A 17,308-nucleotide genomic window follows, 5' to 3' on the forward strand; every position below is an offset into this window, starting at 1 on the left:
ATGTTTGTGATAGGGAAGATGAGATTATTTTTGCAAGTGCCAGGTGCCTTCCAGTACTTGAAAATGGGATCACTCATATCAGATTTGCTTAATGCTGGTAAGCCTGGCAGAATGGGGGAGTATGTGGATGCAAAGAAGAAAACAGCAGCAACTGAGGGGGGGAAAAAATGTCCCAGTTCTCATGGTTTTCTTTGCTCATTCCTTTCATGACTCTTTAATAACGTAATAGTCGAAGGGGTATGTCGTGACTCTTAGGCAACTTCTGTGTTAGGCTGCATGCTGTTCAGCTCCACCATGGGGTTCTTCTCTACAGGTGATGTGGGGCTGCCTTCTGCTCGCCCTTCAAAGCCCCTGGAGATGTCTTCAAAAGTCCTGCCCTTGGTCTCCGGCACTTTGAAGAATGTGAAGACAAAGAAGATGACCAGGAAAACAAGGAAGATGAGGAAGACATAGGAACCACATACTTTCTGCAGGGAGGACAAAAGCAGGAGATTTTAATCTGAAAAGGTCATAAACCTAAATGCAAGGTCATTTGCTGTTGACAGCTCAAAATTCTAACACCTTTCTCCAACAATGCCCTTACTGACTTTTTCTCAACACAGCACTTTTTTAAAATGAAATCAGGTTCCTGTGGGCTTCTGAAATGCTTTAATGTTCCTGGGGGTGACTAAAATTGTGGCTTTTAAAGGAAGAGCCTTGGTGTGCTAATTAAGGTGTCTCTTCCAACTATTTGTAAGCTACAAGCAGTTAAGATAGCAGAATACAAGGTGAGCCACAACTCAACCTTCAGTAACAATCAGAATACAGAATCAGGGACCTCTGGGAAGACTGACCAGCCCTCTGCTCAAATTCGAGGAGAGATCAGGTTGTTAAGGGTCATACAGTCAAGCTTTAAAGTCTCCAAGGATGGAGATTCTACAACCACTCTCTGGACACCTATTCCAATGCTGCAGCACTCTCACAATGCTTTGCAAACTGGGTCTTTACCTCTGCATAGGGGAACAGCATTCCCACCAGAAAATTAGAGGTCCAGTTGGAACAACCAGCCACTGCCATGGCTGCAGGCCGTGGGCCCTGGCTGAAGAGTTCTGCCACGATGAACCAGGGGATAGGGCCAGGGCCAATCTCAAAAAGAGCCACAAAGCCAAAAGTGGCAACAATGCTGATGTATCTGATCCACTCCACAATGTCCTGCAAGGGAACAAAACATGATCAGCTGCAATTTGAGAGGCAAATATGGCTCAGCACAATGTCACCTCCAGAGTCACAACTTTCTCAGATGCACTGTGAACACTGTGGCACAGTTTCCACAGATAGGAAGTTGTGCTCTCCACCACACACTCAGCTCTAGTCCCAGCTGTACCTGCCTAGAGGGCAGAATTGCAGGGCAAGGCAGATGTATAGTCTTATAGGTTCCCTGATGGGGTCAGCCTGGACCAGAACACTAATTGCTCACCTTCAGAGCTAAAGCGACAGTCATAAGAAGAGCACACACAGCCATGCCACCCAAACCAACCAAATGAAGGGTCCTGCGCCCTGCACGCTCCACCAGGAACAGCTGGAAACATGGCAGAAGGAGAAAAAAATCCATGACTTTGGCAGTAAGAGCAGAAGAGGCTCCCTTGCTCAGTGTGCTCTGCACCTCTTTCTTTTATCTGCCTGTAGCCCTCAGCGCCCGTGGTGATCTCACTGCAGGTCACTAGGCTGCTCCATCTGGCACAAGTTTTTCCTCTCTGGTTCTTGCTCCTGCCTTCTCTCATCATTCTTTCCCCCCATGCACTCCTTTTCACCCTCCCTTTCTTCTAAAAGGTTAACAATACCTCTTTCTCCCCGCCTCCTCTCCCACAATGCTTTTAATGCACTCTTTTCTTTGTTCTTATAGGCCATTGCCTAGGCCAATGCTTTGCTACAACCTGGCTACTTGTCTTCAGTCACATCTCCCAAAAAAGCCCAGGCAGACAAGGTCCCTCTCACCATAAGGTCCTGTTCCACTTACCGACACAACAGTGAAGACTGTGTTTACCACGCCAGCTCCAATGGTGGCATACACAGGCTGTGTGATACCAGCTCTTTCAAAAATCCCGGTAGAATAATAGAATACCTGGGAAGAGAAGCAAAAGTTAGACACCGTCATGATTCCAGTGTTTGAGAGCATGCCTCTTGTTCCCTGCATAATGGCTTGCAGGCCCAACAGGGAGTTAGTTTCTAAGAAGCGTTCAGCAGTATAAAGCAGCATGCTTCCAGTCAAGGTTCATTCCCTTGATGCAAGGCTGCAATGTCTTGCCAGGGTGTGTATGGGAAAAGTGAAAGCCAGTATGATCTCCACCTTCCATCTTAGCAATCTCTGGAGTTATCACAAAACAGTGACTTCCAGTCAAGGCACAAAAAAGGGTTTTTGAAAGCACAGTTCTCTCAACATTAGCGGCAAGTGTAGCCAGAGATAAGGTAGGCCCAGAAGATGGGACAGGAAGATAACTCACAGCATTGATGCCTGAGAGCTGTTGGGAGAGCTGCAGCATGATGGCAATGATAATGGGTTGACGGTATTTTGGAGAACGGAAGAGCTCTGCCACAGTTGCTTTCTTTTCCTGGGACATTTTAGCACTCTCTTCTTTCATCTCCAGGATGTCTTGAGACACATCTTGTGTACCACGGAGCTTCTGGAGAACTGGAGGGAGGAATCCAAAAATGCGAGGTATAATACACACAAAGCCAGCAGGTACCCCCACTCTGCCCTGCTATTTCAGGGAGGGCACACTGGGAAGACTGGACCACCTGCCAGTCAGTGTTTGGGCCTGCTATGTGGGAAAGACTGAGCCTCTGCATGCAGCCTTGCTCATCTTTTCAACCTAGAGGTCAGGGCACTGTGATCAGCATGGAAACCAGGACCCGGTCCTGCTCATGTTGCTTGATCTCCAAACTTACGTTTGATCCCTTCGTTCTGTTCACATGCTTGCCAGAGCTGACTTCAGCCCTCTGCAGTAGGAGAGGGAAACACCCTCCAAGGTCCTTGTTAAATGTCAGCCTATTTCCTGCCTTTCAGGAGGAGCTAACAGAGCTGCAGCAGCTGGCCCTGCTACATCCCATCAGGCCAGGTGCCACTCCTCACATCTTAATCCCACCTGGAGTCTCTGTTGGGCTGCCACGTTTCTCACACTTCCTGGCACTGGTGCAACCTAAAGGATGGGAGGGTAGGCCTGGTGCCCTCCGGGAGTCACACCCTGATCCATCACAGGCTCCAGAGTCAGTTCTGGCATCCCACTCAAGTTCAGTGCAGGCTGGGAGGCAGAATACAGCCCTGCCCCTTCAGAGATGAGCTCTTACCTGCTTGCGCTTTCTCTTCCTCCATCTTGTTGATCAATAAGAAACGGGGGCTCTCAGGGCAGAAAAGAAGAGCCACGCACTGCAGGATTGCTGGGAGGACCGTGAACGCCAAAAGCAGTGGCCAAAGTGTCTCAGTCCCCATGATTCCCTCCAGGCCAAAGATCTACACCAAGAATTGGAGAAAAATAAAGTGATTTAAATACTCTGATCTGATTCCTCACTCCCACACCAGTGAGTATGACAGGACAACATACTGCACCTGATGGTAAGTGCAGCCCACCTCACCCTCCCCCAGCCCCTCTTTCCCCTGAGGGAAGGATCAGGTTGTGTCAAGCCTACCTGGGCCACCAGGATGCCCACAACAATGCCCAGCTGGTTGAGGGTGCCAAAGGCTCCACGGAGGCTGGTGGGCGAGACCTCACTGATGTACATGGGCACAAAGCCAGTGCAGAGACCACAGAAGAGACCAATAACAAAGCGGCCGATAATCAGCATCTCCACTGCCTTTGCCGTCTTAGAGAAGGCCATGAGAGTGCCACCAGCAAAGGCCAAGGTGTTCACCATCAGCATGGAGTTCCTCCTGCCAGGGTAAAGATGTCAAGACTGAGCTTAAACTGGCAGTACAGTGGGAAAATCATTGGGAGAGGGGTAAATCTACCCATGACCCCATCTCAGAGGTGGGAGGAGAACAGAGTAATTCCCATTCAGCTCCTGCCTTGGCCTGCAACTCTTTCTTTTTGCAGCCCACACATTCTTGCTTTCTTCCTCCCCAGCCTCTGCCACCTCCCACCTCTTCCTCCTCCTCCCTTCCTCTCACCTCTGCCCTCTCCCTCCCAACACTCCATTGTAGGAGGGAAGAATTCCCTAATGGCTCATATCTGGCTTCCCAACTTACCTGCCAAATCTGTTGACAAATAGACTGACTGAGAAGGAGCCGATCATACCTCCTACCGAGAAGATAGCCACAGAAAGGGACCACAGAGAAGTGAGGAGCTCTGGGGAGACAACATCCCCGCTCCGTTCTGACAAGGTTCTGTTGAAGAATCTCCGGATGATCTGCAAGAGAAACCAGGTGGGGACAGAGTTACAATCCAGTGGGAGGCACTTTGCACTGGGAAGGGGAGATTATTTCTGAGGTCTTTCTTCTGTTTTCATGGAGGCAAGAAGCAATGATAGATCCTAAAAATTCAGTAGGCAGCAATAAGTCATACAAGAGGAAGATCAGGGTGCAGAAAGAGGAACTCTGAGAAGTTCAGAGATAGGTAGCAGTATGGTGACGAAGAGGTTGCTTCACTGAACGTGGTGGCAGTGGGCCAGTGATGATTAAGGAAAACAGGCTTATCTTCTGAATGTTTCTGGATGATGTGAGTCACTGGTGGTGCTTGAGGGGGTGTGAGAGACAGTTGGGAGTGAGAGGGAGCAAGAAAATGTGACCAGAGAATGGAAGGGAACATTTCTGGCAATACCAGAACTCTGGCAGCAGGAACAGGCTTTCTGGGATGGAAACAGTTTAAGAGACACAAAGTTTCACTGAGCTAAGCCTGAAAGACTGCAGCATTAGGTACAATAGTCCTTTGTGGTCCCATGGGGATGTGACGGGGTTGTGCTGCTGATTTCCGAGGCAACCCCTTTGATAATGAGGGAAATTCTGCAAAGGCTGAGGGGGACATGGCCCCAGAGCATCTGCCCCCAGCAGATGGCAGCAGGACATTAGCTAGGGAGGACCGCCCACCCCCCCCCAAACGTGTGGTGTGACATCTGTTCCCAGAGACAGGGTGGATGTGGTATTGGTGACTCAGTTCTCAAGGGGAACTATCTTATAGTTACAAGAAAACCACATTTCTCGTTTTCTTCATCTCTTCTTTCTTAGGCTGCAGTCATGAGATGATTTGGTCAGAGTGTCCCAGTCACAACCCTTTTACAAGCACTGTATCTACATCTAACACAAGGAACGAATAAACAAATAAAGAAAGAAGCCTGAGATGCTCCCTGAGATAAATTAACTAGAGCAACTGTAATCCCTACCAACCCTCAACTCTTTTTCTGCACACTGCTCTCTACATTCCTTCTGCCATGGCTGGTTTATTGTGACTCAAAACTGAAGTGGCTCACATTCCTCCACGCATCAAATATAGATCTACCAGGAAATGGCAGATGGACCTCTCCTCTGCACTCCTAATTAAGAGAATTAACCTCTCTGCTTGCTCTCTCTCCTCCCCAAAACTTTGCCCTTCCTGTCCATTGTTGTAGTTGAGAGGAGGTTTTGAATGTCTTCTTGACTTCCTAAACCAGAATTAGCTGCTTCAGAGACAGCTCCTCTCCTTTCTACACCTTTGTTTTCTTGTCAGCCCCTCACTCACACCATCTCCCCAACTCATTCTTTCCTCTCACCTTCTCGGGAGCATTGATGACACCAGTGTTGTACCCAAACTGGAGAGATCCAATGGCAGCAATGGAAACCGCATAGATAAGTGGTGCTGTGATCTTCTGTAGAAAGAGAGAGAAAACATTTAGTTAATTTGGTTATTCATGCTTTCTACACAACTAGAGTTTCTCTTCAACATGAACAACAGCTGCAGCTCATAGGTGCCATGTACAAGTGTGCCAAGGGCAGGGAATGGGCTTTTATCCATCAAGGGTAACAGAGACCCTGGAAAGGGAGATGCAACTGTACAGCAGGAAAAAGTTCTGTGACTAGAAGTAGGAAGGCCTGTCAGAACCTTTATTATCTCCTGACCTTCATCAACTATTCTCAACTCATTACTAATGAATACACTGGCTGCATTAGTGGCCGTTATTTTGGGTTGATCTGCTTTACAGAAAAGCTTTTGCTGATCTCTGGCATGTCATGAAACAAGGGTCTAACTCTTCCCCATGCCAACTGACAAGTTCCCATAAGCTGAAACTCAGATCTGCCCATGAGCTACACTGGCAGTCACTCCTGACAGTTAAAACATGCACTCTTCAGCAACAGGCCTGCTTTTCCCAGGCTAGAGCTTACCAACCCTGCCCCAGGGCACCTGGCACAGCAGCCTGCCTCACAGAGGTGGTGGCAGTGCTGCCAACCTTCCCCTTTATTTTTCTTGATGCTGTGGCAATACTTTGTATTTTAAATGAAGCACGGCCCCTGGAATTTGAGTGTGTAAATCTCTACTTATTAAATTCAAATAAAAAACTGCTGAGCCCTCAGAGCCATAGAGGAAGCTTGAAGGTCCAACCTCAGACGTCCCACAGACTGAGAAATTTAAGTGTCAGTGAAAAGCATCTGACATTTTCTACGTTTTTAAAAGCTTGTGGCATTTAAGCCAGCTCTGTGTTAGGGAGGCGTGGGGAGCAGGTGACTGAGGAGTTGGCACTTAGATGGCCAGAGCTTGAGTTGGCACAATTTGGAAATACCATGTTTCTGTCTCAGGAGGGATTGGAAGCTTTTCCAAAAATATTAACAGTCCCTTTTCACAGGCCTTCCAATTATTGTCCTAAGGTTGGCAGAGGAGAGAAAAGTGGGGCCTACTGTCACAGCTCTTCCAGTCTCTCACTTTCCGGCTCAGCTCCAGGAGCAAGGGCTCCCAAGGCTGCCCTAATTTTTGTCAATAACATTCTGCCAGCGCTCACACCACTTTTACCAATCTTTCAAGCCAAGCATGTAGGCGCTTCTGGCCTGAACAACACTCACACAGCTACCAGTTAGGCCCTGTAAACAGAAACTGGGGAAATTACTCTCAGGCATGGTTTCCCCCACCTACATCACGTAAACGTCTCAGGCTGAGCTATCTTCCTGCCAAGGTTAGTGATGGAGACAAAGGGAGCAAGGCCCTTTCCTTGCAGGGGGCAGATGATTCCCGAGGTAGCGTTCACACTTGAACACACCCTAGGTGGTCTAGGCCTTCTCCCTGCTGCTCTCTGACCGCTCCTCTCATTTTTGCTGCAAGCAAGTTTGGCACAGAGCCACGAGGACACAGCTCTTGCAAAGCAGCTGGATGCCTGTAAAAGGGCATTAAGACAACTAAGCACTTTTAGGACTTCAGGCCAGGTCATCCCTAGTCAGCAAGTATAGCAAAACTGAAGACAAAACCCAGCTCCCCACATTTTCAACAGTGACTCAACATAAGAGCATCTTTCCCCCCAGGGCTCTGCTTTGTCATGGCTTGCAGTGGTCATAGCTGGTCTTTTTCTTCTGGGTACAGCAGTGACCATAGGGTACCCACTTTGTCGGTATCCCTTACCTACATGGTACATACAAAAGCTATAAGGAAGTTAGGTCTTCTACCCTCTTTCATACTCCCTTCTCCTGGCCGTGGCCTGCTGTTCGTCTCCTACCCAGTCTCATACGACCTAGACATCACACCGCCTGACCAATCCCCTCCAGGGAGCCAGACTGTGATCTAATATACGGATCATTTGTTACTGCTGGAAGCGCCTCACTTCCCAAAACGCAAACAAGGAGCTCAGAAATAGTACAGCTACACCCGCCCTACCCAAAGCCTCAAGGCTGAGGTCTGTACATCGGCAAGGAACTCAAACCACCACCCCTCCCTCTGACCACAAGCCTCAACAGCCTTCATTATCCAGGAGATGCTTCTCACCAGCCCCCTCTCTCCTTCACTGACCAGAACCTCGGAGCAGTACAACTTGTTGAATCCAGCTAAAGCGGCCTCTCAGCCCTCCGCTGAGCGACCTTGACCAGACGCTCTGCTTTCCTCTGCCTCATCTTCTCACACTACCCGCATCTCCCATCAATACAGCCGTGACGGCCCCGGGCTTCCCCGATTCTGCCGTTCCTGTGTAACTGTAATCCCCTGGCATCCTGCACCCGGTTCAGCTGGATATGTGTTGTCTCCCTCTTTCCTCACGCCTGCCTGCTTTCCCCCCTTGATGCGTTCAAACACACGCAGTCATTAGCTCACTCCAGCGGCCCACGCCTCGCTCGTAGCTGCAGATGGACTACGATACCGACACACTCTATCGCCCGCTCTCCAAAGGAGAAAGAGGGAGAGGATATGCTTTGCTTGCTTTTTGAAACTTAAAATTACTTTTGTTATAAGCCATACCATCACCACCAAAAAAAAAAGCCTTTAAGAGTAATCCCTCTTTTAGCATCACGAATCCTGGGACAAACGAGTGCTGCCCGGCCAGCAAAATAAACCTGATCGTTACGGATGGCGCATCCTGTGGATCGTCAGGCCACATGCACGAACACAAATCAATCTTACAACCTGCACTGACCCCTCCCAAACGGCTCCCCCCTACGCCCCGCCTCCCGCAGACGGGGCTCTTCCCGAGCCACCTGCCGAAGGACTGCGGCCTGCCAGCACCACTGCCGCATCCACCTTCGCCACGACCAACAGACACCCGGCGGCAACCGACAACGAGACGGCGACGAATCCCTACCACCTGCCAGTCGCAACCACCTCCCCCGCCTCTCCTGCCCTTCGCCGAGGCGTGCAGGGGACCCGAGCGGCAGCTGCCCGCCGGCAACTACCTCGCAGCAGCCGCACCGCTGCCTGCGGAGGAAGAAGAAGAAGATTAAATCCACGCTCCCTCCCTACCTTTTTGGCATCCATGGTCAGGCGAAGGATGGCGAGCAACTGACGGCCGCCAAGGGCTGCTGGCCAAGGGCTGCTGGCCAACGGCTCCACCACCTAACGGAACCCACGAGGACAAGCCGGCAACTCGGCTGCGCACTGCGTGCTCCGCCCCCAACACGCCCCACCCCGCGGCCCACCGCGGCCGTGCGTTTATAGCCTCCGCCAGGGGAGGGGGCGGGGCGCTCCGCGGCATCCCGCAATGACCAGAAAAAAAAAATTAAAAAAAAAAAAACAAAACAAAAACACCAAAACCCGAAGCAGCCCTCTGAGCTCACACCGCTTTCTGACTTAAATCTGACATCAGCGGCCTTCCGGCAGCGTGCGTGCTGCGCGGCCGGGCTGCCATGGTGCGCGGCGGGCCGGGGCGGCGGGGCGGGCAGCCCGCGGGCAGCCCGCGGCTCTGGCTGCCGGCCTGCGGAGAGAGCACCGGGGAAAAAATCACAAGCGTGGAGGGGAAGCGTGTACCGTGCTTTTGATGCCACGCAAATGTTAGCTGATGACAGGATAGCGGCGACGTGCATGAAGGGAGCTGCGTGGCGTAAAGCTGCAGCCGATCTGCGCTTAAAGCAGCGGGAAGGGCAGCACGGGCGGAGGCCTGAAGTCAAACACTGCGCGCTGTGGGTGCTTGTTCCGCCTCCCAAAGCTGTGGATGAGGCACAGCTCTGGGTAATTGGGTTGGGGAGAAATTTTTGGTTGTTTTGTTTTGTTTTTTAAAATATATTTTTTCTTACAAAGCTAGAATCTATGGGGGCAAAGCTGGAGCTATAACTCTGCAGCTGCGTTTAGCCCCAAACTTGCACCCTTCCAACCGAACTGCACTACTTGCGCCTTGTGTTCATTTGCTGTCCATCCTTCAGGCCAAGCAATCGCCAAACTCTTCCAGGAGAGTAATGAAGAGCTGTGCTTTGAGTATCAGGCAAAACTGCTGTCAAACCATAAAAATCTCCACTGAATTAAGAATCTGCCAAGCATTTTGGCTCCAGAAAACATCAACAGCTCAGAGCCGGGGCGGGGGGCCAGGGCCAGGGCCAGGGGTGGGGGGGAAGCTGTCTTACACCGTTTTTTCATTCTTAGAAAAATTATCTTGGGACCAGCCATCACTTTTGTCAACAGATTCTGGGGACCTGGAACGATCCTATTTTAATGTCTCTTGTGCTGTTTATTTGGCATGGTCACGTGACCACACATGACTGGAAATCAACAGGTCAAATGGGGTGATATTTTCCCTCACTCCCTTCATGGCTATTTACATGGTGGTGGTAAAATATTATTCCCAACAAAAAAAAAATTGTGTAAAAGGGCAAGGAAAGCCTGCACAGTCCTCTTTCTTAGGCTACGTGATAAAAGCTCTTCCTTACACCCACAAAGAAGCACAGAGAGACAATGGGAGGAGGAGGAGCCCAAATAACACCCTGCCCCAACTACTCCTACGCCCATCACAGGAGCCATCAGCACATCAAAGGCCCCATTTTCACATGCCCGGAGGAGCACAGGGACACAATGGCAGGTGGCAACCCAGATTAAGGACTGAGAGGAAGGGACACCCTGCCTGGGCCCGCCCTTCACAGGGCTGTCCCAGGAGAGGCCATCAGCCCCATTGTCCAGGTGTGAAGCCAATCACAAAGAGTCAGCGGCCAGAGACACCTTTCAGGCTGGGGGAGAGGGGGGGTGCTGCCTACAGGGGCACTGGACACATTACAAGGGTGCAGGGGAAGGGCATTTTGGGATTGCACAGGACTTACTATGGGATGTTTAGGGGAGGAATAAAGAGGAGTAAGGAAGGGATAAGGAGAAAAAAGGGCCAGTTGCATGTAAACTGTTGGCTGGCCAGCACATGTGTCCAGACTTGATCAGCACAGTCTGTCCTATCTCGTTATTAAATTCTATTTCTAACTCTTTTCCTGGGTGAGGTACTCTCTATTTGGGGGTATGGGGGTCTGAGTGACAGGCCACAGGGGCTCGTGTGCCCGTGGTGCAGCGAGTGCGGGTGTGCAGGTGAGGCTGTGAGCACTGGTGAACATCCAGCCGGACCAGCAGGCAAGCAGTTGAAGTGGCCAGGGAGCTGGGGAGTACCTCTAAGGGAAGAGCTGCCTCTCAGACGGACTGGGACAGTCCCAGCCGTCTGCCAGAGAGACCATGGGGTCTGGGGGCACCCTCCACCCCCTCCACTGGTGTCTGTGTCTCCAAGGGTGAGGCCATGGCAGGTTGGCTACTGGAAGGACTAGGGGAGTCCTGGCCAGCCGTGCACATGCTTGTGTGTGTGTGTGTGAGTCTGTACCAGCAACAGGAGTGGGGCTGCAGCCTTGGGAGTCTCATATGCTCAGGTGCCGGCAACTGGGGAGACTGGGATCCAGGGGCAGACTGAGTGTCTGAGCCCAGCTCCTGGAAGGATCCATCTCCTGTGCATGTCTATATGTGTATGCATACAAATGTATATTTCCCACTTGTGGACCTTCTCAGTCTGGGAGGGGAACAGGATGAGGCCATTGGTGCTGTTTGTGTTTGTGTAAATGCTCTGTGTAGATCTGTGTGGTGGCCGTGTATATATGTGGTATATATGGGTGTTTGTGTGCATGTGCCTACTGGGAATACATGCTCAGCCTTGATACTGGTTTCACTGGGGAGCAAGGAGCTGTGGCAGCTTGCCTCTATCAGGCTGCTGGATTCGGCCCTACTTCCCTAACACTCTTTCTTTGACTAATCTTGACTCACATTTATTTTTCTTTGTCCTAACTTACTTTCCATTTGTTTGCAAGCACAGCAAACTCCACCTTGAATCTGATCATCCAGCTGTCTCAAACCCTGGCATTAGCTCCAGAAATATTAATTTACTGGTGAGTATGGGAAGTTGCCATATTTGGGGAGGCTCTAAGCACATCCAAATTTTCAGACGCAATCTCCAGACTGAGAAAAGCATTCTTATGAAATGGTCTCATTCCTAGTTTATTCTTGACCCGTATTACTCTTGTAACTGCTGAGCAATCCAAATTCAAAGTTTAGGTTAAATACCTACGTAGCTACCAGTCCAACTTAGAAGCAGTAAGAGTTTAGCTGAAAATTAAATGTCTAACACATGATGCAGAACACAGTGGGTGGCACTTCCTTATCTTTACAGAGCTGGTGGAGTAAACAGCAGTAAGAAAGAGACACAAGCTCAAAATGCATCACCGAAAACCAAATTTCCCTAAGGAATGTGGGGAAAATACCCCACCTTCCCATTTCAGTGAGTTTTGCCCCAGTCTGAGTTCACCTGCTGGTGCTCAAGTATTTAAATTTGAAGTTTGCATCACAGCCTGTTCCTCCTAAATATCAGTTTTGTTTCTGTCCTAGGACACACACCTACCTCCCACATCACAGATGATAATTCTTCTGAAGCTCAGGTGTTGGGGGAAGTACCTTAATACCTCCTTAGCAGAGCTATTTGATACTGCACCAACTAAAAGTATCCACCTAGTCTTTTTTTTTTTTTAATATAATACTCTGTATTATGCAAAGTACATTAACTGCACTAGGATGGAGGCCCACTGCAGGTTGCCAGTGGCCAGCCGGACATATGATTTCTAATGGAAGGGCCAGGCAGAGTCAGCCCCAGGTAGAACTTGATGCTGGCTGCCCCACATTAAAACACCAGTATCCTAACCATGGAGCTATGGGGATAGGGAAAGGCTCATCTTTTGCTTAACAAGCTTTTTGCTTTTTAGCTTTGAGAACACTTGCATGTCTAAACTAGTGCATGCCAACTAACATCTCATTTCCAGGGAAATTATATGTTCTGAGGAAAGCTGTTTCTATCAGAGAATGCCTATTTAGCATTAACCAAGAGCCCCAGCAACAAGCAAGCCTGTTCTTAATTTATCCCAGAGGCTGGAGCTGGCAAGTGACCCCACAGAAACACCTTACTGTGGCTTTTTGAGAATATCAGTGGAGCTCCAACAAGTAAAGTTCTCTGGCAAACACATTTCATATACACAAGTCCTTGGCTCAGGAGACAAATGGGGAGAAGGCACAAGAAATTGGGTGCTAAAAAAAAATATAAAATTTCTGATCCTATCCATGCCTCCACAATTTCATGGGAACAGAGACTGGTTGACAGGGACTGATCAACCACAGGATTATCTCTCTGCTGTCCAAACTCCTGGCAAGCTATATTTCACCCTACACTAGCTGCTTTGTCATATCTACCCAACTTTCAGTTCAGTGGTGCTGCCCCATCCGATGAAGCTCTCTCCAAGTCTCTCTCTTTCTCCTCCAAGTTTAGCGAATCCTTTCTCATGTTTCTTATTATTTTGCCTGAAGAACAAATTCTTCGGAGATAAGAGGAGCAGGGACAAGGAGGATTATTACGAAGTGTTTGCCTTGAGAGATGATTTTGTGCTTTTCTGTTTGTTGTGTTTATAAGAAAAGAACATTCAGAACAAAGGAGAGAGAATGAGAGCAAGCATGGACCAGATGCTTCCCCCACCAGACAACTTTTCTTGTTGAGAGGAGCTGAGAATGAGGGAGAAAAAGGAGGAAAGATAGAAGAGAGAAACAAGATGATGGGTGGGGGGTAGCTTGGCCCTAGACAACAGGGTGTTAAGAGAGTGACAAGAGAATCAATGGAGAGGCAGAAGGCAAAAACAAAAAGAAAGGAAAAGGCATAATGAGGTAAGAAAGCAAGCACTAAAACAGATTAGAAGGGCAAGGCAGAGGAATAAAAGAGAAAAGTAAGGAAAAGGCAGCAGCAAAGTACCAGAGGAAAAGGGATAACAGGTGAATAGACAAAAAAGATGAACACAGAGAGATGTACAGGAGGAAACTGCAGAATTACCCAACTAGGAGAGCACAGACACAGCACTGGAGCGATCATGGCATAAAACCAAAGTTGCCTTTAACCTCTATCCTGTAGCATGGTGAAATGCAGGTTGGAGCTAATGTCTCTGAAAACTTTCCTGATTAACTTAGTCAATTAATCAAAAGTCAAAAGTTTTTAATACTTTAATAATCGCTTGCAAAGGGGAAGTAACCTTTGGAAAAAAATAACTGCAGAAACCAACATTTAATTCTTTAACAATCACTTGCGAAGGGGAAGTAACCTTCATAAAAAAAATGAATAGTTCTGCAGAAACCAACACGCTGGAGAGTAAACCACGAGCAGTAGCATCATATTGAAAATTCTGTTTCCTATACCTACCTCGGTGCTACGTGAGAGACGTGAAAACCCCCCGAAAGTCATCTAAGGTTTCCTAGTCCCACTCCCATAACACTTCAGGCCTCTTCCTCTTTTATTGCTCTAATTGGAAAAAGACTCCTGCCCAGCATCTAGGCCACAAACCTACTTTATTTTTCTGATTTATGTTGCCTGGGCACCCAGGCTTTCTAGCAAAGAGAGGAGTTACAGATCTGTGCATTTGCCCTTTTCTTGTGCTATCTATTTATCTTGTTTTATTCTAACATTGGTCCCTATCTAAGAATAGCAATAATGAAGTATGTGCATGTGACTCTCAAAGAACGCTGTAAGTATATTGTTTCCATAAGCAACCACCCTTCTTACTATCTCTCTCAGTTTCTGCCTCCTTTTCTCTGGAACATACAGGCAACAGGTGAACTATGTCTGAAACTGCCCCAAAGCCCATGTCCCAGTCTGGGACTGAGATGCTGTAGGAGCAGGGGAGGTGGAAGCACCAGCAGAGCTGTGATGGGAGCTCAGGGGTGAGCTAGCAGGAGGCTGCAGGGCAGGAATGAGAGGGCTTTGGCCAAAATATCTGTGGTGAGGGTTTTTTTATATGTCAATCACTGTATCTCTCCATGGTTTTATCCACTCTCAGGAAGAAACTGAATTTGAAGGGCAATGCAAGAAAACAACCTGGTCAATGAAGTTCAATTAAAGACCATCAGTGTAAGTAGAGAAAAAAATTGTTCCAAGGAGTAAAATTACAAAGAGAATTTCCTAGCAAAGTCCTGAGTAGCAGCATAGCAATAGGAAAATACACCCGGTTCAGGAGAGTAGTTGGGATGGGGGTCAGTTCATGAAGAGGCCTGCAGAGGAATAGAAGGTATGGGATAGAGGTAATTGGGGTTGCCGTTCAGTTGAGAACTCAGATGACTCTTTCCTCCTTTTCCCCAAGGGCTGAACAGCACATGCATAAGGAGTGAGTTGTTTTTGATGAGTCTTCACAAAACTAATACTTAATTCATATTTCTCGAGGAAATACTACATTCAGATGGAAAAATGTTATTTCTTACAGAGGGGAAACAATTTTTCTCTGGAAGACATAGAATCCCTCTCTGGTACGTGCGGGGCACCGCGCCAGCCCAACGAAAGGATGATGGGAAGTTTGACGAATGCAGCTAGACAATGTTCTCTAGTTGCTTAAACAGCTGCAGTGTTTCAGTCACACAGATACCAATCAGAAAGCATACGCTTCCTCACAGCAGCATTTTCTGCCTAGCCTGGTCAATCTAGCATCAGTGCAATAGGTGCTGGGGCATGCTGCCTGCTGGCACATGGATCCAGTCTGAGCCTGCCTACCATGGCATAGGGTGGAGGCGTTTCAGAAGTGTAAGCTACCTTATCTCATGTCCCCATTTAGGCATACTTCTCACACCCCAACATTAGTAAGAGAAAACTACACGCACAGCCAGCACATACACATACAGTGCGCAGAGTTGAACCCACCCACTATACATACACACTCCCCAGCAAATACACACATTAGACATATACATATATTGACACAGCAGCTCAGAAACAGAAACACACATTAACTGGGCACAAGCAGAGCTGTGGGTTCATGAACACCACTTCTGGAGGCATTTCTCATCAAGCCACATTCTGCTCCCAGGTACCTGGCCTGACTCACACTACATTTCCCAGCAATGGTGTGAAGGGTTGTAGCCTGGGGCAGGTGGGGGAGCAAAGACTGTGAAGATGGCTCACTGAGATCACATGTGATTACAGCAGCAGGATTCACAGGAAAGAAACAAAGCCCCTGGCTGACACTTCTCTGATCCCCTTGATGTTGTAATCTAAAATCAGCTGCTATTGAGCTGGAAACAGTCAGGCAGCATGATTTGAGCCTCCTCCTCTCCCTATACAGGTTTGTGGGCCAACAATGGCTAAACCAGTCTAGCCACAGGGGTTTATCACTCCTCTCCCAGCAGGAGATGCTCCGAGCTGCCCCGTGGAAACGCTTCCCTCTCCCCTACACTTACAGCACCCGACACTTGCCTCTCAGTAGCCAGGAGCAGCCCATGTAGGACGAGAAAGAGGGCGATGTGAAAAGTGCTCCAAAACACCACACACCACTCCTGTGCTGAGATTCAAGTGGAACAGACAAGGAAAGACAAGATTAAACCCATCTGTAGGAAGAGCTGCCTTGTGCAGCCAGTCCCGCTCTGCATTGCCAGCCAGGTCAGCTCCCAGAAATGGGGCAGGAGGGATCCTGGCATGCATCCTCATCATCCCATCCCGGCAGTTCTGCTCTGCTCCCCCTCAGAAATGGCTTGCCAGTAAGCCAGGGTGGGTATCTCCCCTAAACCACCTCCTCATTTTATACAGACTCTCTTCAGGGGAAGACCACTCATTTCCTGACTCATGCTCTCTGTCTCTTACCCAGCCTCCTTCCTCACCCTCCAGTGATGCCACCCTGCTCATGCAAACCCATCTGGCTCTTGCATTGCTCCTTCTGGGTGCTCCACACACCCTTCGTCCTCCCCCAGAATCATTCCTGCACCCTTTCATGGCTCACTTCCACTCCTACACACATGTGTATCTGCTTGTCCGTGGCCCTCCTCATCTTTGTGAAAACTAGAGTGGTTACATTCAGCTAGCCTAGCTGTCCGAGGATGCTGTGTACGCAGCTGCTCAGGTGTGCTTCTGTGGGCAGGTGGAGGATCATCTGGGGCCGGTATTACACTTGCATTCCTATATAAAATGTCCATATCCGAGTAACTTCATGTTCTGATATATAAACAGATATGTAATGTGTGCTATTGCATGCCTGTACAAATGCTAGCATGTCTGAGATTACCAGTGCATGAATTCATAATATTAAAATGTGTACATGTGTATTGCTTTATGTCCATATATATATGCACATGCTTTTATTTCAGAGCATACATTCAAATATCTGAAGATATTTGCACACTTTGTACATACAAAGGTATGTACATATGCACGTGTTCATATGAATGTATACACAATATATAGCTGTATTTTTGTGTTTGCGTATCCATGCTTGCTTGCATTCATGTATCTACTACTTTTGCTTATAAGTATGCATTTCTGTCTACCAGTATTCACCTGTTCCCTATTTGAAAGCCTGTATTCATTTTTCTTGTTTATTTCTACTGGGCACAGTTTGTCCAAAACCAAACATTAACTTTCACATCCACATTAGCATTCATATTAACAAAAA

At 48.5% G+C, this 17,308-nt stretch overlaps 1 protein-coding gene across 1 annotated transcript; it reads right to left on the minus strand.

Annotated features, from left to right (window-relative positions):
• Positions 1-251: 251 nt before the first annotated feature.
• Positions 252-8,885, minus strand: LOC137668545 (solute carrier family 2, facilitated glucose transporter member 3-like). The gene is made up of 10 exons (XM_068410139.1): positions 8,871-8,885; positions 5,716-5,811; positions 4,220-4,380; positions 3,664-3,904; positions 3,325-3,487; positions 2,481-2,668; positions 1,997-2,101; positions 1,457-1,558; positions 988-1,191; positions 252-467 (listed from the first exon to the last, which is right to left on the minus strand). Exons 1-10 carry the CDS (start codon positions 8,883-8,885, stop codon positions 252-254), a joined length of 1,491 nt encoding a protein of 496 aa, XP_068266240.1.
• Positions 8,886-17,308: the final 8,423 nt, after the last annotated feature.

The sequence above is a fragment of the Nyctibius grandis genome, chromosome 11 (genome assembly GCF_013368605.1).
Source record: "Nyctibius grandis isolate bNycGra1 chromosome 11, bNycGra1.pri, whole genome shotgun sequence".
Taxonomy (NCBI): domain Eukaryota; kingdom Metazoa; phylum Chordata; class Aves; order Nyctibiiformes; family Nyctibiidae; genus Nyctibius; species Nyctibius grandis.